The sequence below is a fragment of the Muntiacus reevesi genome, chromosome 13, assembly GCF_963930625.1.
Source record: "Muntiacus reevesi chromosome 13, mMunRee1.1, whole genome shotgun sequence".
In the NCBI taxonomy this organism is placed as follows: Eukaryota; Metazoa; Chordata; class Mammalia; order Artiodactyla; family Cervidae; genus Muntiacus; species Muntiacus reevesi.
In genome coordinates this window covers 20,699,546-20,726,500 of record NC_089261.1, presented here as the reverse complement: position 1 = coordinate 20,726,500, position 26,955 = coordinate 20,699,546, and the positions used below count along the sequence as shown (strand labels likewise).

The 26,955-nt window shown below is 40.1% G+C and overlaps 2 protein-coding genes and 1 non-coding gene across 8 annotated transcripts in view; all 3 read right to left on the bottom strand.

The window, feature by feature from the left end:
- CCDC62 (coiled-coil domain containing 62) overlaps positions 1-9,141 on the bottom strand; it is a 37,706-nt gene extending 28,565 nt beyond the window's left edge. For 2 of the 4 annotated variants that reach the window (XM_065904791.1, XM_065904792.1), the window contains exons 1-4: positions 8,963-9,141; positions 6,424-6,616; positions 3,638-3,804; positions 792-893 (exon numbers count right to left, since the gene is read on the bottom strand). In XM_065904791.1, the coding sequence (XP_065760863.1) occupies positions 792-893; positions 3,638-3,804; positions 6,424-6,616; positions 8,963-8,998 (498 nt within the window). In that variant the 5' untranslated portion in view covers positions 8,999-9,141. Of the gene's footprint in view, positions 1-791; positions 894-3,637; positions 3,805-4,366; positions 8,706-8,962 lie in introns of those variants that run through there. The other 2 variants (XM_065904794.1, XM_065904793.1) reach the window with 2 other exon arrangements.
- Positions 9,142-12,971: 3,830 nt separating this feature from the next.
- DENR (density regulated re-initiation and release factor) lies at positions 12,972-26,033 on the bottom strand. 3 transcript variants are annotated; one of them, XM_065904741.1, is made up of 8 exons: positions 25,886-26,033; positions 24,962-25,075; positions 21,196-21,215; positions 20,226-20,310; positions 18,239-18,322; positions 15,320-15,436; positions 14,451-14,590; positions 12,972-14,343 (listed from the first exon to the last, which is right to left on the bottom strand). In XM_065904741.1, the coding sequence occupies exons 2-8, from the start codon at positions 25,065-25,067 to the stop codon at positions 14,299-14,301; spliced, it is 597 nt and encodes a 198-aa protein (XP_065760813.1). In that variant the 5' UTR covers positions 25,068-25,075; positions 25,886-26,033; the 3' UTR covers positions 12,972-14,298. The 3 variants fall into 3 exon arrangements, with proteins under 3 accessions (XP_065760813.1, XP_065760814.1, XP_065760815.1); XM_065904742.1 differs by lacking the exon at positions 25,886-26,033 and adding an exon at positions 25,356-25,716; XM_065904743.1 differs by lacking the exon at positions 25,886-26,033 and adding an exon at positions 25,504-25,716.
- Positions 16,399-16,529, bottom strand: LOC136146195 (small nucleolar RNA SNORA70). The gene has a single exon (XR_010658926.1). It is a non-coding gene; the product is annotated as a small nucleolar RNA SNORA70 (small nucleolar RNA).
- Positions 26,034-26,955: the final 922 nt, after the last annotated feature.

Here is a 26,955-nt window from a genome sequence, read left to right as displayed (position 1 = left end):
GGACTTTGCTTTGATGGAAACTGTAGGGGTTGCTGAAGCCAGGAAACTGGTCACTACTTAATTAAAGACAACTCTATAGATTTTAATATTTTCTCTTTAATTTTCTGAAACCTTGTCCCTGATCACTCAAAAACATTCATGTGGTGGGAAAAATCACATGTGAATTACCATCAGTGCCCCATTATACCAGCATCACTTCTCTAGTCACCTGTGGTCAAACACAGGTGTCATTAAATAGAAGAGACTGTTTATCAGGACTTCCTGGTGGGCCAGTGGTTAAGACTCCACACTCCCAGTGCAGGGAGCATGGGTTCGATCCCTAGTCAGGGAACTAATGCCCCACATGCTGCACGATGTGACCAAATAAAAAAAAGAAAAGATAACTGTTTATCAACCACTGTATATGGCATGTTAGTGACTATATCAACTGCTGATTGCTAAGTTTTCTTTTCAATTAAAATACATTAACAAGTAATCTGTTAATAACTTTATGAGACTTAGTAGTAGTGGAATACTTCAGAAGAAAACCAGCTAGTTCAGGCATGCTAGACCGTGGAACAGGCCTTGAAGACAGCAACCCACAGTGGAGTTCTGCCTCCTCTCAATGCCTTGGGTGCATCATTTTAAACTTGTTTCCCTCATTTCTAAAACAAGAATTTTAAAAAAAGAAAATCATATTGATAGCTCGACCTATCTGGGTCACTGTGGGACTTAAGTAAGATAAGGTACATGACTATACTTTATCGACCACAAGGTGCCTGGCACATGGAGGTATCATTATTCTGAATTACCTTCAGCTTTATCATGGTGGTGAGAGCCTGTTCACGAGCTTGCAGTTGTCCCACTTGAGCAGAAAGTTCCACTAATGTGTTGCTGAGATTTTCATTTCTAGCCTACAAGGAAAAAACACAAAATACTAACCCAGTCATTTAAAAGTTTTCACTACTCTCACCAGCTATAATCTGTGCTCTTTCTTTTTGTTTTTTCTTTAACCTTTTTAGTAACAAAGTGAGCTATTTAAGCAGTCATCAAAAAACAACACAAACATCTATTTCCCCATCATCCTCTCCATTCTTAGGTTTGCCCTTCTGAATTCTATCAGTTACATTTCTAAATATGCCTACTTCCTAATGGTCTTTTATGTATACTTTCAGGTTGGTGAGAAAGAGGAGCATGAACATAAGAATGAACGGAAACTGGATTAGTGAGAGATTTCCTTTGCTAAAATAAAGTAGCAGTAAGAACTTCTGTGCATCTTTTCTACTTTATGTTGAAATAACTTCACATTGAGGTATTCTCACTTATCAGGGATTTTTTAAACCACAGATCTAGATTTGATGGAGGAAACTTAAATGCATATTACTAAGTGAAAGAAGTCAATCTGAAAAGGCTACATACTCTATGGTTTCAACTACACCACATTCTGGAAAAGGCAAAACTATGAGATCAGGGGTTGCCAGGGACTGCAAGAAAGAAGGACAGAGCAGAGAGGGTTTTTGGATTGTGAAAGTATTTTGTATGATATTACAATGGTGGATACAGGTCATTATTTGTCAAAACCCACAGAATGTACAACACCAAGAGTGAACCCTAACGTAAACTATGGACTTTGATGTCTCACCCAATGATGTGGCAATGACGTGTCACTGGTTATAACAAATGTATCAATACCACTGGGATGCACAATGTCCACAGTGGAGGAGGCTAGCTGGGGGAGGGGGCGGGGGAGGGAGTGTCTATGAGAAATCTGTGTACATTCCACCCAATTTTGCTATGAACCTAAAACTGCTCTAAAAAAAGAAAAAAGAAAAAAATCTCCCTGCTACAGACTGAACTGCATCCCCCCTCAAATGCATATGCTGAAGCCCTAACTTCCAATGTGATGGTGTTTGGGGGTGGAGCCTTTAAGAAGGAATTAGGTTCAGATGAGGTCATGAGGGTGGGGCCCTCAGGATGGGATCAGAGCCCTCAGAAGAAAAAACACCAGAGAGCTTGCTCAGGTGCTGTCTCTTCCTGTCACACGAGGATATGGTAAGAAGGTGACCATTCCATTTACAAGTCAAGAAGACGGCCCTCGCCAGAAACCAACCATGCTGGCACCATGATCTTCGACTTCTAACCTGCAGAACTGTGAGGAAAAAAATTTCTGTTTTTTAAGACTTCTCCCAGTCTATAGTATTTTATTATAGCAGTCCAGGCTGGCTGACGTACTTCCATTTTTTAAATCAACATATCAGAGATTCTGAGCTTTCCTTGTGGCTTAGTTGGTAAAGAATCCGCCTGCAATGTGGGAGACCTGGGTTCGATCCCTGAGTGGGGAAGATCCCTTGGAGAAGGGAAAGGCTACCCACTCCAGTATTCTGGCCTGGAGAATTCCATGGACTGTATAGTTCATGGGGGTCGCAAAGAGTCAGACATGACTAAGCGACTTTCACTTTCACATCAAGAGATTCCATTAATAGTTTTCACTTATTTTACAGCTAAAAACTGTCTAGAAGAGTAACCTGAAAAAAAAATTAAGACATAAAATCTATGCAATTATTATGAGTTATTAAGATTCACTATATTACCAAGATCTATACCGGTGTCATTATGAAACAAGAACATGAAGGCAGTAACAACAACAAAGGCTTTCTCAGGCTTCCCTAGAGGCTCAGTGGTAAAGATCTATCTGCCAGTGGATTCGATCCCTGGTCCAGGAAGATCCCACATGCACCAAACTACTGAGCCCGTGAGCTGCACCTGCTGAAGCCTGTCCACCCTAGAGCCCAAGCTCTGAAACAAGAGAAGCCACCACGATGAGAAGCCCATGCACCTCAACTAGAGTAGCCTCCACTCTTAAACTAGAGAAAAACCCTTGCAGCAACAAAGACCCAGTACAGTAAAAAAAATATATATATATATTTTTAAAAAGGCTTTCTCACTGTGCCTCTCAAAAAGTATGAGTTTAAAAGATATTTGATGATTCATCAGCCAGGACTGAAAACTGAAAGATCACTCTGACATTTTGTTCCCAATATGCCACTAACATGAGGTAGATATCTGTTTCATCAGATTAGACACAGTTATTCAGGAAACATAATTTGAAGCTGCATGGTGATACTGATCTCAGACTTTGAGAAAGACTTTTTAAATTAACCCACTGTTGATAAAACGAAGGATGCTACCAAACAAATGACCTAACAATTAGAAAAGAGCTGTAATGAAGCTTCATCTCCAAGACAAAACAACACTAGTGGCTAACCAAAGCTCACCATCAATATAAAACTGTGACGCTGAATGGATGGATATACATTTATACACACACACACATTTAATGGAAATATTTAAGTTTATGAACTACTTTATTTTATTTTATTTTATTTTTTATTAGTTGGAGGCTAATTACTTCACAACATTTCAGTGGGTTTTGTCATACATTGACATGAATCAGCCATAGAGTTACACGTATTCCCCATCCCGATCCCCCCTCCCTATGAACTACTTTAATAACTGAAACACAAACAGAATTTGGGCTAGCGAAGCTTATCTGAAAACCAGTCTCACCGACTGACTGTCATACAGCAGAAACTAACACAACATTGTAAAGCAGTTATACTCTAATAAAAAATTAATTAATTAGAATAATAAAACCAACCTCAAGGTCTTCAGAGAGGAGAGAGGAATGGGTTGCCTTTTGGGCCATCTCCTGAAGCTGTAGTTGAGTCTTCTGAAGAGTACTCTGGCATTCAATTTGGTTTGATTCAAGGCTTTTTACCTTCTTTGTGAGTGACTTGATTATTTCAGTTCTTTTATGTAGTTCACCTGAGGGAGATTATTTTCAGGCAATGTTTTAAAAAGTAAGTGTGCGAAGGAATCTTTCAAAGGTTATTTCTTCTTTGAAAAGTTTTTATTACGAAATGCACGATACTGTACCGTAGTCAAGAAACAGAACACTAGCAGCACCCCAGAGCCCTGGGTGTCACTTTTTGGACAGTCTCTCCAATTCCCACCTTCCAACCACCATCCTGAGCTTACTCATTTCCTTGTTCTTTATTATAGTTTTACTATCTATGATCACATCCCTAAAAATAGTTTAATTGTGTGAATTCATTTTTTTTTTAATTGTGTGAATTGTTTGTTGTTTTTCACTTAAGATTATGATTCTGGGAATTCTCTAGTGGTCCAGGGGTTAGGACTCCACCCTTTCACTGCCAAGGGCATAGGTTTGATCCCTGGTCAGGGAACTAAGATCCCACAAGCTGCACTGCGGGGCCAAAAAATAAAGATTATGATCCTGAGATGTATCCATGTGGCTGTTTAACTCCTCCTTGTGCACTGTCATTCCCACATAATACATTATATGATTATGCCAACATTTACTTACACATTCTACTATCGATGGTCATTTGGACTGTTTCCACTTCACAGCTATTATGAACACTGTTGCTCTGAAGATTCTTGCACAAGTATCTTCATGCTTTTGCAAGAGCTCCTAAATAAAACGTGGCCCCTCAGACCAGGAGCACCAACATCAACTGTGAACTTGTTAAAAATGCAGACTCTTGGGCCACAGACCTACTGTATCACAAGCTACGTTAGTAAGATCCTGAGGACTTCCCTGGTGGCTCAGATAGGAAAGAATCTGCCTGCAATGCAGGAGACCCTGGGTAAGATCCTTGGATCAGGAAGATTCCCTGGAGAAGGGAATGGCCAACCACTCCAGTATCGTTGTCTGGACAATTCCATGGACATAGAAGCCGACTGGGCTACAATCCATAGGGTTGCAAAGAGTCGGACACGACTGCGCAACTAATACTTTCACTTCACTTTTAGGTAATTCACTTGCATATTGAAGTGGGAGTATACTTCCAGAAGTAGAAATGCAGAGCCATAGCTCGGTATATCTTCAACTTTACCAGAACCGTCACATGATTTTTCCAAAGTAGTTGTACTGACTGACTCTCCCACCAGCAGTGAATGAGTCTTCCCTTGCTCCACAATTTTACCAGTACCTGATATTTTTCGCCAGTCTGTTAAGTGTAAGAAGTCTCACTATGGTCTTAATTTTCATTTTCATTTCCCTAATTACGAATGAGAACTTTTTTGTAAATTTATTGGCCAGTTTTCTGTGAAATGCCTATTCAAGTGTCTTAATCATTTTAAAACCAGATACTAATGGTTATACAGGCAGACCTCTGAGATATTGTAGGTTCAGTTCCAAACCATTGCAATAAAGGGAATATCATAATAAAGTGAATCACACAAATATTTTGGTTTTCCAGTGCATATGAAAGTTATGTTTATATTTTAGTATATTAAGCATGCAACAGCATTATGTCCAAAAATCAATGTGTAGACCTCAATTTAAAAATACCTTATTGGGACTTCCCAGGTGGTCTATTAGTTAAGACTGTGCTTCCAATGCACAGGGCACAGGTTTGATTCCTGGTCAGGGAACTAAGATCCCAAATGCCACATGGCATGGTCAAAAATTAAAACAAAATTAAATTAAAAAAATAAACAAATACTGCATTTATGTGTATATATGTGCAGTGGGTACAGTTAGAGTAAAATCAGATGATCATCAAGGAAATTAAAAAATTAATCATATTTAGATTGTCACATTTACAGAATCCTTTGTGTAATAAAAGCAAAAAAAAAAAAAGGGGATATATGGTTAGCTTTCTTATTTTTTTGACTGTGTCGGGTCTTAGTTGCAGAACCCAGATTCTCTGGTTGAGGCATGTGAGTTCAGTAGTTGTGGCATGAGGGCTTAGTTGCCCCACGGCATGCAGGATCTCAGATCCCCAACCAGGGATTGAATCCACATCCCCTGCATTAGAAGGTGGATTCTTAACCAACAGACCACCAGAGAAGTCCCTACTTTTCTATTAAACAGATCTAGTATTTCCTCCTCTAGTACATTCTAGTAATATTAACACAGTGTCAATAGAACAGTCAGATTTTAGGGTAGCACCAAAGGGATGACAGTTAAAATATGGTACAAAGGGAAATTTTTGTAAGCCACTTTTGAGGCTGCTATAATTTTAAAATATGACTGTTTTAGGTATTTGAGATCAAGTTCAATATCAAAAGTTTAAAATCTTTGAGTCAGTTCAAAAGGAATGGCCAGTTCAGTGGCATCTTCATTCATATTCTAGCTCAAAACTAATTTCCTTCAGGTTCGCTCTTGACCCTCCCTGTCTACTGGAGCTGTCCCAGCACTTTCTACAGTTAAATATTAATACTTTGCTTGCCCTACTTTAGTTCACACTGTGTTTGTCTGTTCTGTTGTGAATGTTCATGAAGTCCTCCTATCTTCAATTAAACTCTAGGACAGTAGGGACTGTTGAGATGTTCCTTCTCTATTTTTACCATGAGCCCTTTCAGTATGTTGGCATGTACCAGCGCTAGATGGATGATGCTGACTATATGTCTGACCTTCTAATTTGCTGCAACGTTCTTCCAAAGTCAACACTTTCTGCCGATCCTCTTCCCATGAAAGAAGTTGTCTCTGATGTACTGCAACCATATCATTAAGCTCTCTATCTCGATCTTTTAACTCTCCAATGAGCAGCTGCAGCTCTTTCCGTTGTTTCTCAATAGTGGAAATCTCAACCTCTGACCCGATGTTCTAAATATAGAAAGTAGATTCATAACAAAATAAAGCCATCGACATAAATCAGCCAAAGCATATTTTCCAAACAATTATATTGGGTAGGCCAAATAAACTTTAGGGCCAACTCAGTATCTTCTTTTGCTGCCAATTCAAGGTAGCAACTTGAATCAAGAAATTTTATTTCTTGATTATAACATAGCAGAAAAATTATGTATATTGAACACATGCTAACACCTACTGTGCACTCTGTTTCTATCATTTTCTGTCATACAAAACACACCACTCTTAAAGAGCAGGACCAGCTGTAAAGCCTCCATTGGTTAATCACTGATAAACCCATTTCTGCATTTTTTTTTCTTTGCTGCCAACCCTCTCCTTATATCAATCAACAATATTATCCCCCATTTATATCCCCATCTAGCAATTCTAGAACAATCAAGTAAAGGGAAACAGGAAGTAAATATTGTTTAAATATAACTGGTCCAAATTCAGCATACCTACTTAAAAACAAATTTTATAAAGGAAAAATTTCAAACATACACAGAAGATAAAAGAACAGTATAATAAACCACATTTGCCCAGTAACTAGGTTTTACTATCATCAAAAGTTTTGCAACATTTCAATTTTCCTTTTTCTTTTTGCTGTTGATAAAAAAATATATTTTACTTTTAGATACTTTGGTATGCCTCTCTAAAAATGAACATTTTTATATAGCCAAGATGCCATTTTCATGCCTAACAAAATTATCTACAATAATTCCTTTTAAGCATATATCATTTGAAAGTCTAGTGCAGTCAAGTTGGTCTCACCTAAGTGGGAATCCAGAATGAGCCACTTGGTGGTTCTAAGACCTTGGGCAAGTTACTTAACTTTCTTAACCCTTAGTTTCTTTGCTGTGAAATGGCAGTAACAGTATTTCGATTTCTTAGAGTTGTGTGGATTAAGCAAGATAAAGTCTGTAAAGCACTTCCCACTGTGTCATTAAAAATTACACACCATTGTGCCATTAAAAATCAATCAACAGTTAATCTAAAAAAGAAATGGAAAATTTTTTCCAGCCAATCTGAGGATTATAACCTGGAAGACAGTCTTTCGAAAAGCTCTGAGAACCATTCTGCCTGTAAGATATCAAAACACAGTTACATACGTTTTCAAGACAAAAGGTTGAAAATACATCAAAACAATACATTCACCTTTACACAGTTCAGATTTGCACAGACAAGGCAAGTGGTGAGTCATTGTGACCCCTTACATGATTGAAAAAGGAATGCTATCTACTAAGGAGTTGCTTGCTAGTTCTAACAAAAAAAAAATCACCATTTTTTTTTTTTTTTTTTGGTAAGCAGGCATTCCTAGATCTTCTAAAGGGATCGCCTTAATGTATAAGGGGGATGGATGCACAATACAGACCAAAGGGGAGGAGGGTGTGGCTCAAAGTGCAGAGAAAATTTTATGTTAAAATTTTCATGTCCTGCTTTAATAAAATTTTGTTCCATCATAACTGATCAACAAACATTAGCTATTATTAACAAATTATCAGCAAGACTGTAAGTCACATTCTGAAGTATGGCACTGTCCCCATCTATGAACGAAAGAACTAAAAAACAAAAAATTGAATCACTATGCTGTACACTGAAAATAACGCAATATTATAAATCAACTATACTCCAATTTAAAAAAGTGTTACTGTTTACCAGAGACCCATGTACATCATTACTGCTTTCTGAATTATAAGATTTGTAGAGAAATAATAATGACGAATGCATTAGTTACTTACTAAACACAGAAAATGGAACTTGGAGTCAAGGAATTCCAAGCCATAAGACTTGAATTCTAGTCTTTGGTAAGCCATTTCACTCATTGACTCAACCAATATTCACTGGACAGACCAGTTGCTTGGGGCATTGAGCTCGCCAGCCCGGAGCATAGATTCTAACACAGGAAACAACAATGGACCAAGTGTGCAAAACACGTTCATCTCAACCTATACGGACCAGACATATGCATATTTTGGGCAAGTTTACTTTCAAGACGTTTTGGGAAAACTGGTGATTACAGCGCTGCTCCACTCACAGGTGGATGGGAAGCAAGTGCAGGTGAGCGAGCAGGTGTATAGAGAAACAACTCTGCATTTGCCCATTGGTATGTCGTTAAAAAGGGAGCACCGCGCCTGAGCTGAACACGTTTTCATTAAGGTAAGGAAACTGACGTGACGCTCCCCTGCGTCCTGAGTATTGCTTCACATTTTAAGCAGGAACGATTCCTGAGTAACCCCCATGCACGTTGTCGCAGAGGACAGCTCTCCGCTCGCCCTGGGACTAGCCGGCGGAAACCAGAGGCGCAGAGAGGCGGCCGCTCACCTGGCGCCCGGCCAGGAAGGAGGCTGAAGGGTTCATAGGTGTCTCCTCCGCCCCCGGAGACAGTCGGTGTGCGCAGCGTCACCTTAGAAACGCCATCGGCGCGCCTGCCCGGAGCGGCGGGGGGCGAGCCCCGAGCCCCGGAGCCCCGCGCCCTCGCCGGCCCAAGCCAGCCCGCCCAAACCGCCGACCCCGCGGAGCGCGCCCGGCCGGCTCGGCCTACGGCGTCGCCGAGGGGCCGCCCCGGCTCTCGCGAGACCCCGTGGGGGGCTGGCTCCCTCCTGGTCTCTTGGGCGCGGGTCGCGCCGCTATCCGGCGTTTTGTTCCTGCAAGTCTGGAGACTCTCGAATGGTTTATCTGGCGATGTAAAAGCCGTTACCCGCGGCCCGCAAAGAACCGCTCTTCACCACTACCCGGAGAATGATGGAACAAATGAACGGCCGTCTCTGCCACATCGTCCTGGCCTATGTATGACCAGCTGCTTACAGATTCGCGTCTTTCCCTCCTAAACTGTGAGCGCTGTCGCTTAGCTGCCCTGCACACCCGGATAGGGAGAAGAGTCAGTACCTGGCATTCAAATAGATGGAGGCAGACACCACCTCTAGTAGTAGTTGATGGTCAATTACTGACCAGCCCTGCAGACAGTTCTGAGAATCATAGATGGAGAGGGAAAAGTTTGTTTTTTTTTACTCTTGATGTAGCTCTTTTGTTAAATAATGAGGTACCCCTTGGGGTGGGCGTGCACCCCCTGCTGTACATCAAATGATGAGATGCACCTTTTGGGGTAGACGTGCCCCCTTAGGGTGGACGTGTACCCACCCTGCTGTTCAGCCTGGAAGGGTGCTTGTCCCTCTTGGCGGGGTGCCCGGGCTTATTTCATCAGCCGCTGGATGACTTGACTCCTATTGTTAAATCAGCCCCTATCATAAGTCAGGTGATTCCCACTGATTCAGTCAACCCCCGGTATTGTGACTCCTATATATTAAGTTCAGTTAGTTCAGTCGCTCAGTCGTGTCCGACTCTTTGCAACCCCATGAATCGCAGCACGCCAGGCCTCCCTGTCCATCACCAACTCCCAGAGTTTACTTAAACTCATCCCCATGGAGTCGGTGATGCCATCCAGCCATCTCATCCTCTGTCGTCCCCTTCTCCTCCTGCCCCCAATCCCTCCCAGCATCAGGGTCTTTTCCAATGAGTCAACTCTTCGCATGAGGTGGCCAAAGTATTGGAGTTTCAGCTTCAGCATCAGTCCTTCCAATGAACACCCAGGACTGATCTCCTTTAGGATGAACTGGTTGGATCTCCTTGCAGTCCAAGGGACTCTCAAGAGTCTTCTCCAACACCACAGTTCAAAAGCATCAATTTTTCAGCACTCAGCTTTCTTCACAGTCCAACTCTCACATCCATACATGACCACTGGAAAAACCATAGCCTTGACCAGACAGACCTTGGTTGGCAAAGTAATGTCTCTGCTTTTTAATATGCTATCTAGGTTGGTCATAACTTTCCTTATATATTAAACCAACCCCTAAATCACGTGAGTCGCTGCTGATTAAATCACCTCTCTCAAATACCATCACCCACACCCATTCCCACCCCCGCCCCCAGTTAAATCGAGTCCTTATATCGCCTAACGTTCATTGAACCAATGAAACATCTTAGGTTTCCTGACCCCGCCCCCCAATTAACTCAATCTGCCTTACCTCTTGGGACACATATTAAGGAGATTGACTTAATTATGGTCACTATATTTACTAAGGCAGATTCAATCAGTGGGTGTGCTGTCCCCCTTGGGGGGGGGGGGCCTACAACCCCTGAGGTAAGTCAAATGATGATGTACCCCCATGGGGTAGAGATGCACACCCTGGGGGTCCTGCCCCCTGGGAAGGGGGTGGTTGTGCACCCTGTGCAGGGAGACCCTTGGCACTTTATCCTGACAATATTTACCATGTTGAGTTGAGATTAAGATTTTTTTCTCCTGATCATAGTCACTCCTTCCCCCTTTTTACTCATTATATAGGAACTGGACTATAAAAAAGTAATGCTTATTATAAATCTCTGGTCACCCACCCCTACTACTTAACCCATAAGATGGCAGTGCTGGCAAGACAAATTCGTAATAGTATTTCAACTTTATTTTTGGTTGACCGTGAATTAGCAAAACATGCCCTCGTGTTCATAAAAGATAACCTGAACATGGAAAAAACAAATTTAAAATTTCTTACCTTGGAGCTTCCCTGGTGGCTCAATGGTAAAGAACCCACCTGCCAACATAGGAGACATAGGTTCGGTCCCTATTCAGGGAAGACCCCACATGGTGCAGAGCAGCTAAGCCTGTGCACCACAACTATCAACCCTGTGCTACCGAGCTGGGGAGCCACCACTACTGAAGATCATGCTCCACAGCAAGAGAAGTCACTGAAATGAGAAGCCTGCAACCAGAACTAGAAAGTAGCCTGCACGCTCAACTACAGAAAAGCTCTTGCAGCAATGAAGATCCAACACTGCCAACATTTTTAAAAAGAAAAAAAAAAAATTCTTACCTTAAAACTTTATTGAGTTGGATGACACTTGTCTCCTTAGGACAGGCTCATGTTCAGGAGAACCAACAAGACAATGCCTTAGAATTTAAAAGTCAAGAAAGCAAATGCTGACTAGTTGTTAAATGACCTATCCATAGATGACTATGCAGTAAGTTGTGGTGGTGGGATGAGAAAGATGAAAAGGAATGAGATTGAATGTCAATTTTCCAAGTGAGGAACATTTTAATTCACATGCTTCTCAAATTTCACTTTTGTAAAATTTGGGATTTTTAGGAAGCCAACTCGATGGACATGAGTTTGAGTAAACTCTGGGAGTTGGTGATGGACAGGGAGGCCTGGCATGCTGCGATTCGGGGGGTCACAAAGAGTCAGACATGACTGAGCGACTGAACTGAAAATGTCATTCTTTACCGGGCATCACATGCCTAATATTCACTTTAAAAGTACAAGTATATGAAGCAGTAAGAAATGAGGCTCATTTTTATGAGTTATGGTTGGTAAGTACCAACTGAATGTGGTCAAGAGGGTTATTATGACTAGTTGCAAATCAAAAATCTTAGTATTTTAAGGTCAAAAATCTTTTTTTTGGTCAAAAATCTTTAAAGAGAAAATATAAGAATTAAACTGCACCTAGTTATGCATTAATTCAAATTGATGACCTCTACAGACTTATTCCAGTTTCTCTACCATATTTCCTAAGTAAAGGCATCTAGTAAATAACAGAATCTAAAAGGTAGAAATTGTTTTTTAAAAAATTGTTATTTATTAATTTTTAAGAATGAGAAAGCTACCATGGATTATACCTAAGTGACAGCTGACTTAATGTTATTTAGCAACTATTTAACAACTAAAAAGGAATTTAAAACCACACATTGCCAGCAGGTTTTTTTAAAATAAGACACTACATACCAAAACTGTATTTGTATTTGAAACTGCCAGCTTAATCATTGTAAATCTCTTACATGTATTATAAGGCTGTTTAAAGTATTCTTTTTGCTAAAAATACTAGATTGTGGAAGTATTTACATAATAAAAGCATACACAGAATGTATGAATTCAACTGAGTCCTTGAATATATATATTTTGGCCATGCCATGAGGCTTGTGGGATCTTAGTTCCCTGACAAGGGATTGAACCCAGGCCACAGTTGTGAAAGTGCTGAGTCCTAACCACTGGACGGCCACAGAATTCCCCTTGAATAATAGATTTTAATCAGAGATTAAACAGCTGCATTTTAAATTTCAAGTCAAAGAAAAAATTCACACATATACACAAGGACAGTTTTAATCCTGCATTTTCCTGCAGTAACATCCACTGTGGCTATAAATGGACTGAAACTGCATTTGCCAAGAACTGTGAACATTAAGAATCTTTACATGAAGACACGTGTGTTGATACAAGCACATAGACATCTTCCAGCACCAAAAAAATACATACATAACACATATCAAGTGGTCTTAATGGATAAATTTGCTTCATTAGATAATTTTATTTAACTAAATTCACAGTTAATGCAGAATTTCATTTTCTTAATTTACATCTTTATTTATACATTCTTCCTAATGTTTCAATTACTCAAAAACCCATTCAAGATGGTATTCTGCATGGCAATGGGTTCTAACTTTCTTAAAGGTGTTGACAGCAACTTAAAATACTACTGAGTCTTCTTTCCAGTTTGTAGCACCAGACTTAGGACCTTTATAAAAACAGAGTTTAAATTTATTTAATATATTCATTAAGATTCATTGTCACTGCTTCTCTTCCGAGAAAAACACATTTCAATTGCTGCTTCCCAGACTATACTGAGCAATAGTGTATATTATTTTCAAGTGGTTAGCAGAATTTCACTCACATAAATTTACAGCCAGAACAAGAACTCAGCCTCTCTGAATGGTTGTCTACTCAAGACGATGAAAATAATGTATAAAGTGGATTTGGGGGTCTGACCTCCTCCTTAGCATTATCAAACATCTTTCCAAGTATTCTTAGAAAGTATTTTAAAATATATGCAAATATCCTACCATATGACACACCATCATTTCTTTAACCATTTCCCAATTGTGCATTTATAATCATTTGCAATTTTTTAAATATTATGAGTAGCACTGTGATGAACACCCTCATTCATAGTTTCAAGTTAAGACATTATATCTTTAGGATAATGCCAAAAAAGTGGGTCAAACAGTGCAGATGGTTTTAAGGCTTTTAATATACCAAAAAATCTCCACAACAGCTTAAACAGCTGTTACCAACAATATGTTAATATGCCCACAAAGTGAACTTGGTTGGTGACCATGAAGCAAATTCAACCATAGATATTCAAGCATCTCAAAACTACCACACCAAAGAAGCAAGGAGACAGTTATTACTGGTGATGAAGCCAAATTCAAATCTTTAAAATATCACTCAGCTAAAAAAAAAAAATTTTTTTGATTAAATTGTGATTATTTAAAAATAATCAACAGAAAAGCTTTCCACAGAAAATCTAGTTTTCTCAAAAAAAAGTTAAAAAGAAAGAGAAAAGTCAGTACCAAATGACCAAAATTTTTTATTCGACTAAATTCTATCTCATGCATAAGCATGACAGTCTCTCCTGTTTATTAGACTTTGGCAATTAAAAAAAAAAAAAAACAAAAAACACCAAAAAACAAGCAGCCTTGTACAGAACAGTGAAAATGCCAAGGGTGAGGGTAGGCTACAGTTTTACTGTAGGATAAATATATATATTTTTAAAAGGCCTCTCTCCCTTTGGCCAACAATCAGTTCAGATCATTAAATACAGACACATTTTCAAAATCACTTCTTCACTTCTCCAAGATCTTCAATGCTATCATCATCCACCTATAAAACACAAATAATTACATTTCATGAGGTGTGCTTAGCAACTAACACAGAAGCAACTGCTTTAGTAACTTACTTCTATAGATGCACAGGTTCCAAATACTCACCTCTGGCCATTTTTCCTGAATGACATCAATAATATCATCTGTAAAGTCTCCCTGAATGATGATTTCATCCTCCCCTGTTACTGAGGCACCACAGGAGAATTTCTGAGCAAAAAATCTTTGTGCTTCTTTAAGATCAATTTCTGTTATTTTAAAAAAAGAAATAGACTATAATCGGAATCATACATCAAAGAATATTTTTCCATTTTGAAATTTAATCTGCATTTTAAATTCATAAAACAGATCATATTAATGGGTTTCACATTCCTTTCAGAACAGTAATTACAAACTACCCATAGACAGTCATCTGAACAATGTAACAATGTAACATTTTTAAGGTCAGATAAAGCCTCAGTATAGAAAAATAAGATCCATACTATTCCTGATTCAAGACCAAAATAAATCCAGGAACACATGAATTCCAACATTACATACACACTTCCAAGTAAACGAAGTTTCTTGTGGTTATCCCTTTTTACAAAGGAAGACACTCCGCCACTAACCACCTTCCCTTACCTTCTACTGTAATCCCAGAAAGGACAGGTCATTTTGCAACTGTTTAGCTACTGAGACTGGGAGGAAAAGAGGAGCAGTGCTGGTAGACCTCAAAGGGAAACCTGTCCAGCCCTCATTCTAGATAAAATATGCACAAGCAGAAATTCTGGAATGGAAAAAGTTAAACCAGTCCCTTCTACAAAAGATTTTTAAGATTTTAAGTTTGACTATAGTTAGAAATCCAAAATCTCATTTTGTATCCTTCTTAGCAAAAAACAAAACTGTAAAATTTTCATGGTACTAGATTAAAAAGAGATAATGAAATGAATTAACAAATAAAATTCACAAATTTTAAACATACTTAAGCTTGAACTCACCAAAAGTTGCAAGGCCACACACTCTTGTTACATATTTCTTCTTTGCTCTGGGAATTTTGGCTATCGTAACCTTTTGTGGTACAGTTTTCTTCTTCTGTTTTATTTGACCCCTTCCACCTTTATTTATTAAGAAACAGTTCAGGATTAGTTGTTTTATCATAAATAGAGAATACTATCTTTAAATATACTGATTTTCAAAAGGTATGAAATATTTCTCAAGTTTCTTTTTCTAATACAAAATTCATAAACACATGCGTGAGTATTCATTCAGTCAATACATATTAAGTAGTATGTGCTGTGCACTGCAATAAGGGCCAAGAACACAAAGACGAAGAGAACAAAAACAGTCCCTGTCCTCCAGAGGCTCTCAGTCCAGTGCAAGGAGAAAACAAGTTAAACAATTACAGCAATCTGGTATATACTGAAATAGGATCCATGAACACAGCACTACCATAAGCTCTGCAGAGGAATGGCTTACTCTACTTCCAGAGGACAGAAAGTTTCCCAGAGAAAGTGGCATCTAAGTGCCTGTAAAATAAGTCCATTTGAAGGGAGACGGGCTGGTGGAAATAAAAGGAAACAAGTACAGAGACAAGAAAGGATGCTGTAATTGAGAACTACACTTCGTCTTTTGGTGTATTAACAGGAAAGTAGGATTTATTGGTTGGCGTAGTAAGGAAAAGACAGTGCCAAGGTTCCTATGAGTGCAGGGCCTGCCACTTGTCCAGGGGGCCATGGTTAGGGTTGTCTTTGACCCCACAACCATCTGGGATGAGCCACTTTTCTGCCACCATGTTTTCAAATTCATTCACATTAAACTTAGTAAATCCCCAATTCTTGGTGATGTGGATCGTCTGGCATCCAGGGAACTTGAGCTTGGCCCTGCAGAGCGCCTCAATCACATGCTCCTTATTCTGTAGCTTGGTATGGATGGACATAGCAATTTGACCAATGTGGACCCTGGTCACTGTGCCCTGGGGCTTTCCAAAGGCACTTCACATACCTGTCTGGAGCCTCAACTGGGGTAGTCCCATAGGCATTTGGTCTCCTTAGGGCAGATGCGAGTGTCTACTGAAAAGGGCTGTCTCCTTAGGGTGACCCAGATAGGCCACAAGCTGAATATACTACAGAGGAGTTAGTGTGCTGTTTACAACCACTGCACACTGAGCCCCCACAGGGAAAAGAGCATGGCTGGCTTAATTGGCTGCAAATACACTTGTCTGAAGGAAGCTTATGATACGTAGGAAAGAAAGCCAGATAGGCAAAGATTATATACCAGTCATTTAAGGACTAGCACATTAAGCTCTGTTATACTGCAAAGAAAAGAACCCAGTGAACAAGTGACTATGCAGGAGTGAAATCATCGATTTATGGTCTGTCAAGATCATCATACCATGTGGAGGGTGGGTCTGTGAAGAGCAATGAAAGAGAGGCCACTGAGGAGCCTCCTACATTAGTTCAGGCAGAAACTAATCAAAATCTAAATAAAGCAGTGGCAACAGCAATGGCCACTAGGCATAGGATAAACAGAGGAATGAGAAGAAATCACAGAATTCAGAACTGATTCAAAGGGGCAAAAAGAAAGAAACCAAGACGGGTCTCAGGTTTTTTGCTCAAATGATTGGATAAACTGCTGTCATTAATCAAAATGAAGAAAACAAAAGATGCAGATTTGGGACTTAAGTTTACTTTGGAAGTACTGTGTTTGAAGTGCCTAAGGGACCATGAGCATTTCTAGTCTAGAGACATGATCCAGGACTAGATTTGGGAGTTCTAAGTGCAGAGTGGGGGCAAAAGTTAAGGATGCAGAATCATCCAGGGAGGATATGCAGAATGAGAAGTTAATGCACAGAGTCCTGGGAAAAACACCATTTTTTAAAGGGACAGAAGGGAGAAGTCTACACAGAAGCCTGAGGAGGAAGGAAACCAGAATGAGGGAGCAAGCACAACACTTCAGGGAGTGCTCAGACATGCTCTCATCACTGAGCAACCACCCAGCCACTTGTGATCCTTGTCAGAGGAGATTCAATGGCATGAAAGTCAGGTAAGGATGGACTGAGGAGTGAAGGCTCAACGACTGAACTGAAAGGAGGATAGCTGAGTCTAGTCTGAGCAAGGAAGCCTAGCTAAGAAGGGAATGGGGAGGAGAATATGGCAAAGAGAGACACTAGTTCTTAGGGGAATGTTTTTTTGTTTTTAATGTGAAGTCCTAGAAAATATTTATAAGCTAATTTTAGTCATGGGAGAATTAATTCAGGAAGAAGAAACAGGCAGGGATAGGATACAAGGCACGAGAAATTCATTTTAGGAGGAGGAGAGGTAGCAGGTATATTCATCAGTTGTGAAAAGAAAAATTCAACTGAGCTGACAGAAATAAGGAAAGAACAAAATCTTTTATAAATGCCTCACTCTAATTAAATAGAATACACAGATATTTTTATAAGGTAACAAAATTTTTAAGTCATAAACAAGCTGGCTGGCTGCTTTTTATGTATATACATGGCAAATGAAGCACGTTTCCTTGGGTCCAATTTACTGATAGAGCCCAAATCACAGGAAATTCAGTCATCCTGAGAACGATTCTATACCCCTCTGTATGGTATTCACACAGAATGCAGTAGCAGGAAGATGTTATTCAGTTTGGGAATGCTTTCACTTCTTATTTCTTCTAGTGGTTGTTGTTTAGTTGGTAAGTCATGTCCAACTCTTTTGCGACCCCATGGACTGTAGCCCGCTAGGCTCCTCTGTCCATGGGATTTCCCAGGCAAGAATACTGGGATGGGTTGCTATTTCCTTCTCAAGGGGATCTTCTCAGCCCAAGGATTGAACCCGTGGGCCCCTGCATTGGCAGGCGGATTCTGAGCTTTCTGGGAAGCCCTCTTCTAGCAGTATGTTTGTAGAAGTCAAATCACGCCTCACCTCTCTTTTGTTTTTTCTTCTCTTCCTCTTCCCCTGCTGTTCCTTGACCCTCACTAATTCCAGCTTCTTGTTTGGGTGAATTTTCTAGATGTAAAAACAAAACCCTTATAAGCACTGACATCACTTCATACTAACATTAAGAAATTACCCCTGAGAAACCTCATACACAAATAAGATACTTTTTTTTATTTACTTATTTTTTACTTGACAGATAATTGCTTTACAGACAAATAAGGTATTTCACCAACAAATGAGTGTAACATTTATAAAGTCAGTGATTACATTCCTGGACTCCTATCAGGCCTGATTCTGAAGTCATTATGGTAAGTGTATGGTGACAGAAGCCACATTAAAGAAGCATAAAACCCTCAAGACTCCACAGGAGTGTTTAGCATCAAGCATACTGATTCTGTTAACAGAAAATCTGGCCCCTAAATATGAAGATATGTCCTAGGCAAGTCACATGTTCAGGACCCACCAGGTAGACTGACTATTACATCAGATTTGAGGGTTCTTATCCAATCACAGACAGATCATGTTGTCTCAGGGGTTGGGCCTCATGGAAAACTATCTGAAAATCAAAGCAGCAAATAGCAGGATGATATTGGGTATACTTCGATAGCCCTGTTTCTGGCCCAGGGTTTCCCTTCTTCCTGCTACTGCCTTCATTTTTACCAGTCTTGTAAGAAAAGCCATCAATTTGTTAATTGAGGAAATCTGTTCTTCTGTAGTTTCCCTTACCATTGGCAACAGCAACTCCATTCTAGTTGCTTCAGTCAAAAGTCTAGCTGGCCCTTTTCCTCACATCCCACATGCAACACATCAGGAGACCCTGTCAGCTCTACCTTCAAAACATGTTTGGAATCTGACCACTTCTCACCACCCCACTGCTACCATCCTGGAGTAGGTGGTCATCCTCCTGACCCAATCACTGCAAGAACCACCTACTTGATCCCCCTGCTTTGCTGCCTATGCCTCTCCTCAAAATCTTTTTTTTTGGCCATGCCACACAGCATGTGGGATCTTAGTTCTTTGATTAGGGATTGAATCCGAGTCCCCTACATCCCTGCTCTGGAAGCCCAGTCTTAACCACTGGACCACCGGGAAAGTCTCTCTTCAGCCTATTTTTAACATAGCAGCCAAAGATGCTGCTGAAACAAAAGTCAGACCTTAGCATCACTCTTCTGCTCAAACTGCTTCTCATCTCACTCAGAAAAGTCGAGACTTGCTCTTTAAGACGTGGTCCTTCGTTACTTCTCTGACTTCATCTCCTACCTTCCCCCACCACCGTCCCACCAAAAAAGAAAAAAAAAAAAAACAACCAAAGTCCTCCTTGCTGTTTTCTAAATATGCTGTATGTGGTAAGTGCTTGCCTCAGGGTCTTTGCACTGGTTGTGCTATCTGCCTGGAAAATTCTTCACCCAGATATTCAAAGGACTCTCTCCCTCACTTATTTTAGGTCTTTGTTCAAATGCCATCTTTTCAGCAAAATCTTTCAAGATTTCAAATTCCCTCCCCCAAAATTCTTATCTTTCCATTCCCTGCTTAACATAAGTTAATGTATTTATTTCATTTGTCTTGTTTTACTTATTTTGTCTCTCCTTCTATAATTTCCAAAGAGCAGGTCTTTTGTTTACTGCTTTATTCTCAGCATCTAAAAGAGTGTGTAGCATATAACAGGCATACAAAAAATAAGTGAATGAGTGAAAATATATGTCTCTAAATCATTTACTCTTCTTTATATAAGAAAGTTGATATTTTGACCTATCCTATCCAGAGATAAGACTCATGAAGAGGTCTGTGATTTTATGTAAGAAATCTTAATTAACCCAAGAACTTAAAACAGTTTTCAAGTCAATAGACATAGATATATAGAGTGATACGATTCTATTCCTACTAGAGGACTTTTTGTATCTTTAAAATAATGCCCTACATGCATCTGTTTCAGGTGTACAGGTTTTGATGAAAGAAAAAAAAATGTTCATACCTACAGTAAGTTTTGCAAACTCATTTGGAAAATTCTTCTCTAACCATTGTCTACATTTAGCAACATCAGGCATATATTCACAGTACTGGAGAGGGGAAAAGAACAAACTGAGTCACAACAGTATATTTTTAATCATTTTAATTAAAAAGTCATTCCCTGTGCTTGCTATTTATAGAATGATAAAATCAACTACTCCCACCTAATGTCTCATCCACAGAAAATCTGTATTCAACCAGGAAATGTCCCACAAGAAATTAAAAATCAAAACACACCTCCTCACTGTAACAATTTATTTCCTCTCCAACAAACAGAAGAGCCATTAGAAAAATGAGGAAACAGACAAAAGTAACCACAAGTATTTCTTGCTTAGGGCATATAGGTGTCTCATTTTTACGATCTGCCCACAGAGCCTGACTTAGAAGCTTATCAACAGAAACCTTACACATAATTTACGCTTTTTCTTCTCTGTTTGGATGTTAAACTTTGACTTTAAGGTTACTTTTGTTTTACTGGCTAACTATTCATGAGTTCTGTGCAAAAATCCAAACTATGTATAGCCAAGTGCAAAAGATGCACACATATGACTCAGTCTAAAAAAAACAATTTGTGTGGTGAAACAGACCACCAGCCCAGGTGGGATGCATGAGTCAAGTGCTCGGGCCTGGTGGGCTGGGAAGACCCAGAGGAATCGGGTGGAGAGGGAGGTGAGATGGGGGACCGGGATGGGGAATACGTGTAACTCTATGGCTGATTCATGTCAATGTATGACAAAACCCACTGAAAAATTAAAAAAAAAAAAAAAACAATTTGTAAGACCATAAAATCATTCTAAACCAAAGTTCTCTATAAAAAGTTGAAACTCTGCCAGCAAATAACAGAAAATGAAAAATAACAAAATGAAGTGTCCAAGCTAGCTATAAAATCAATGACCTCAAATTTATAAATAAAAAAGAATTTGAAAAGAACTTACCTCTGTTGGTAATGAACAGACTGGGGAAATGGAGAGAAAAGATTTGAAAATATAAATAAATAAATAAGTACACACACAGGACTTATTTTTAATTTGACACAATGCTTCATTTCTATTTTTTCCTATAACTTTTCTATACCACTTTTCAAATACTACCCCCATCATGTGCTTTTTTGAGGTTAATGGCACAGGGTTAATAGAGATACTATCTTGATTTCTTTTTTTGATCTAAAGAACAATGTCTCCTTCAGTTGCTAAAACATCAAACTATACTATCTGGCATGTCTTAAGGTTTTACTACAACCACTTCAATGGGTCGGAAACTAAGCTAGGATGGGAACAATTACCCATGCAACAAAGCTTAAATGGAGCTGGTTATTTCTTTTGATAACTTCACTAAAACAGCCGCTAATTTTCATTCATACTAACAGATTTACAGACTTCCCTAGCACTTCTGCTACCATTTCTCTGCAATACAGTTTTCCTCTCCTTTTCATGTTATGCTATACAAGATCATGAAACTGAATTTCCTTCCTTCAAAGGGACACTGGTTCAGTCTTGTCACCAGATAGCCTGCAAAGGCTAAGGGACTAGAAAACTCAAAGTTTCCCAATTTTAACTGTATCTCTATTACTGGGTCAACTGCTTATTTTATTTTATTTTTTTCAACTGTTTATTTTAATTTTTAAGGTGAGGAATGGACTAATTCAGTGGGTCCAACACCTTGAGGCCTGTGAGGGAGAGGACGGTTGGTATACCATTACTAATAACAGCAATTACTATCTACTGGGCACATCCCAGGCACTCTGTTATACTTTGTATTATGTTTCATCATCACAACCCGATAAGGTAAGAGTTACCATATGTTTATCATGATTGAGAAAAATGAGACTTATAACAAGTAGTTCATTTGCAACTGGTTAGAACAAGATTTGAACTCTGGTCTGTTTCTGAAGCTCATGCTCTTAACCACTTAATTAGATCACAGAACCTATCAAGGCAATGCAGCTGTGTACCAGCCCATCATCAGTCTTTTATAGATGAAGCCCTATAACCTTTTTAACCTTTAAACAGGTTAAATAGCTCATCCAATGACAAAGGTGGTAATGTGGCAGAAAACTATTCAATAAAATGTACCATCTCTTTTTTTTTCCATTTATTTTGATTAGTTGGCGTGTACCATCTCTTTATTTCATTTTAGAGTTTTCCACTAAAGCTCTCTCTGCTTAACCAGAGCTCTCTAATCTTCACAGTTCAAGTTCAATCACTAGTAGTAACAGATATTCAGCCACACTTTCAGGATATAATTACAGGTTAAATACCATTACTGCAAACCCTAAAACCATAAAACTTTGTACACCATTTCAAATAATATTCAGTTCAGCAAAATTCTAATATGATGAAAAAAGTTGGAAAAATCTTCCAAGTTCCACATTATTTGCTTTTAAAGTCAATTTTCCTCCACAGATGATTTACTATTTGTTAACTACAGCTCTTCAATGAAAATACTGAGCAGTCACAAGCTTTACATCACTAACAACCTGACCTTATGTACCTGCTGATGAGATATGAAGAACAAAGTCCATCATCCAAGAAACCTTCTGCTATGGTCTTCATGTTTGTGTCCCCTCAAAATTCACAACGTGGTGCTACTAGGAGATTGGGCCTTTGGAAGCATTATTTTATTTATTCTTTTCAACAGCTCGCTGAGGTAGGCTCTGCTATCCATTTTCTGGATGAGGAACTGGCTAAAGTCACCCAGTAAGTAAATGGCTAAGCCAGGATTCAAACTCAGACTGACTTCAGATTCTGAAGTCTCAGTCCTGCAGACAAATGTCTCCCTGGAAATGACCCCATCCCACTTACCCTTGTTTCTCACTATATTTCAACCAGCATTCTGCACCAATTAGCCCCCTTTTTTCCCCTCTACCCTGAAAATACCATATTAAACCTTGCCCCCATACTGTTTTTGTGAATTCCTCAACCTTTCCTTGCAAATTCTACTTTTATGTAAGGTTTCTCACTTCACTTTCCCAGCTTCCCTTGGAACAAAGATCCCTCCTTTTCCTAAAATCCTAATTCATAGCTCTGGTCAGTACCATTTAATTTAGCATTGAATATTCCCTAAGTCCTTCTCCTACAACTAGACCTTAAACTCCTTGAGGTAAATGTAATCCTGTCTCCATCCTAGTGCCTGGAATATCAATACAAACTAGGGAAATAAAAATAAACCTTTCTTAAAAAGGTTAGGGACCTCTGGTGACTACTGGTGAAATATCACTGGGTTGGATGCATACTTAGTGCAGTTATTCAAAGCCATCTCAGAAGTAACATAAGCAACTGAAGAGGATGGTTTTCATATACTGTATTTCATTAACTCTTTCTTCTTTTCACTTTTATAGTGCTGCATCCCACAACTATGGCATGTTAATCTAACAAATTTTTCCTTCTCAGGGGAACCTAAAATAATGGTGCATCTTATAACATATGGAGACTTAGATTCAATGAATTAGGATACAAAGAACGATAACTCATAACTACATCTGACAAGCAAGAATGAATAAACTAAACCAGTATACTTTTTTAATAAGAGCACTTACTGTATTATGCTCTTGTATTCGTTGCTAAACCAGCTTTATAGGAATTATCTGACTTTAGATGTAATCACCATCTTTATTTTACAGACCTTAAGAAACAAACCTCTAACCCTTAGTGAAATCGGGTAACTTGCCCAAGGTCACAGAGCTAGAATTAAGCAGGAGCAGCTGGTAATGCCCAAAGGAAGGATGCAAACCCTGGTCCATGATTCCAAAGTTAACCTTATATAAAGTTCCCCTGCCTACTCTCTGGGATATTTTACACTCATTTTATTTTCTTAATCAAGGATAGTAAATAAATGATGAGTCGATACAATTTTTCAACTCAGTGACATCACCTCTCCTTTTATAGTACTTAAATTCCAGCAGAAATCTCTATTACATTCACAGAAGGTAAGATCCACAAGAACAGTGACCTCTCTTAACTTATTCATTATTCAGTCTCCAGCACACAAAACAGTTAGGCACGTAGTAAATGGCCAAAAATATTTACTGAAAAAGATAATATTTACTTGTCCTTTACTTTACTGTCGTATGACTTCAAATTTTTCTGAACCTTTCCAAGATGCTAGTAAAATTTATTTATTTATTCACAAATATTTCTGAATTGAAAATGAGGAAACACAAAGGGGGAAAAAAAAAAATCCTGATCCACATTTTATTAACCAAACCAAGGACACTTTCCAACTGTCCTACTGCCCATCACTCCAGCCTCATCATCTTCCACTTGTTATTACACTATTCCTACACTACACACTATACTGATACAAAACTGCTTATTTCTCCACGGACAAGCTTTTCCTTGCACAGCTATTCACTTCATCTAGGATGCATTTTCCCACTCCCTCATCCAGTCATCCCTTAAGAGTAAATTATCTTACAAGAAGCCCAACTTTAACAGCCAGACTGGGAAGTTACTTTGGGCTGGAATAATCTATTTACATATGTCTATTCCAACTGGACTGAAAATTTCTCCAGGCCAAGTAGCAAGACACAATTCCCACAGGTTGGGAAAATCTGTTCATCCATGCCTCCTCTTCCCCAACTCCCAATTAAAGATTCAACAAATGACAAAGATGAAAAAATTACTTGGACCAAATGTGAAGCCACTGATCATAACGTATAAAAATACCGTGAGTAAAAGCCATTTTCTGCCTTCCAACACTTACCTCCACAGTAAAGGACTCGAAGTGGGTAATCTGCATCTAACTTGGTGTTGCTCCTCTGGTCTCCTCTGCAATCATGCCCACCAGATTCAGAAATGTCAGCAGCCATTTCAAAACCTGTCAGAAAAGAAAATAACACAGCTTCACTCTTTGGGACCAAGGCCCTGAGAGAAACCCTGTTCGGTTGTAGCCTTGTCTTCCACTAGAAATCCCCCCCACACCCCAAATCTATTTCAATTCTCTGCTGAATGAAAGGTAAGAAGCTGGATTCATAAAATATGAGTAATTCTGGGCACACCATTTTCCAGGTCTACAGGAAAACGAGCAACAACAGTGAGATTCATAACAAATGGACCATGGCAACGGGGGGGGGGGGGGGGGGGGAGGGGGCGCGCACCGGTGGAAGAAGCAGCAATGGGAAAAAGGATGGGGAGAGTGACCTCGGTGGAGACAAGCCAAAAGGTTTAGGGGGTGATTCGGAAGGGGTGCAAAGTATAACAACAGAGAAAGGCCAAGAAGCAGCTGAAGAGGCTGGAAAAACCTACGAAGACAAGGTGAAGAAGGAGTGGGTCGCCGGAGGCGCCCAGAGTGCAGGGTGTGGGGGCGGCTGGATGCCAAGAAAGGGACGCTTTAGAGTCGGGAGAGGGGATGGAAGTGGGAGACGGCGGGGACACCAGAGTCTGAGGAGACAGAATACGGGCAAAAGGACCAGGAAGGAGCAGAATCTAAGAGGACTAAGGCGACAAGAGCGGTCAGGTGTGAGGGCGCGACCTGAAGCGAAGGAGGCAGCCCCGGGGACACCAGAGTGGCCCATGTGGGCGGGGGTGTGGAAACGCCCGGCCCGGCCCCCTTCCGCCGGACAGCACCTCAGCTTCCCCACGCTCTCTACAAGCTTCTCCGAACGGGAGAGGCACGAGGGGTTATTACCCAGGCGGTCGCACAGCCTCCGCCGCCTCCGCTCCCGCCACTACCGCCAGCTGAAGCGACACATGCGATTCCTCTTCCCCAGCCAGAGCCGCCCGAGAGCGCGTCTACCAGCGGCGCTCCCGCGAGACAATAAGCCTTTATCGCGAGATTCAGTGGCCGCCGGGCGGCTGTCGCGAGAAGCCTGAAGGCTGGGGCGGGGAGGTTTTGCAGAGCATGCGCATTTCGCCCAGGGGCGGGGCCAAGCAGCCTAGAGGCTGACAGCCAGTAGGCGGTGCTCGTTACCTGTGGGAGAGGGTGGGTGGTCCGCGGTCGCGGTGCGGAAGGGGGCGCTCTTTGGAAAGCGAAGATAAGCGTCTAAGTCCGCAGTGACTCCTTACTGCCGAGGTGGGGACGTGGCCTTGTCCCTGGGGTCTGGAGTGTATCCATCAGTCCTGACTAACCTCCAGCCTATTGGATGTCATTCCTCCGCGGGGAGATTGCAACTGGAAAAGGCGTTTGGTTTAATTTCAACGCCCTACCCTATATTGGCGGAATTCTTTTTAAAAAGACAGTGTCAATGCTATTTCATTTTTCTCATTGTCCTGCAGTCTCACCAACCTAACAACTATTTTCACAGCTTCCTGGTGTCTACTGATCCTTATATGTGTTTTAAACTGGAATTAAACTCTCCCACGTCACTGTAAACTAAAAAATTATTCACAACCTCAAGATTGAGAGTTAGGGTTTTACTTGGCTGGAATTTTAGGGCTTCGAGCCTAGGAGGCAGCATCTCAAGTTAACCCAGAGAGAACTGTTCTGGGGAGGGCAGAAGCCAGGCTATATAGGCATTTTGCAGCAAAGAGCAGGTTGTCTGAAAATCAAAAGATTATTGTTAATTAAAATCAGGTATGTCAAAGAAATTAAGTGATTTTTCTATGTATGAGTAGATGCAGGAACCTGGGCTTACTGAAATCTTTCCTTTAATACACACCTCAGCTACCTGGAGCCAATATTCTGTGTTTTCCCATCCTGAGTTTCCTCAGGGCTCATTGTAGGGAGTAGTTGTAATCTGATGACTGCTAGATGGCGGT

What these genes read in the sequence shown, in the direction of transcription:
- DENR (XM_065904741.1), bottom strand. Translation starts at nt 25,067, where the DNA reads ATGGCTGCTGACATTTCTGAATCTGGTGGGCATGATTGCAGAGGAGAC. An exon ending in GTTTGCAAAACTTACTGTAG is followed by an intron (nt 18,323 to 20,225) that starts GTATGAACATTT and finishes TTTTACATCTAG; the next exon opens with AAAATTCACCCAAACAAGAA. An exon ending in GAAGAAAAAACAAAAGAGAG is followed by an intron (nt 15,437 to 18,238) that starts GTGAGGCGTGAT and finishes TAATAAATAAAG; the next exon opens with GTGGAAGGGGTCAAATAAAA.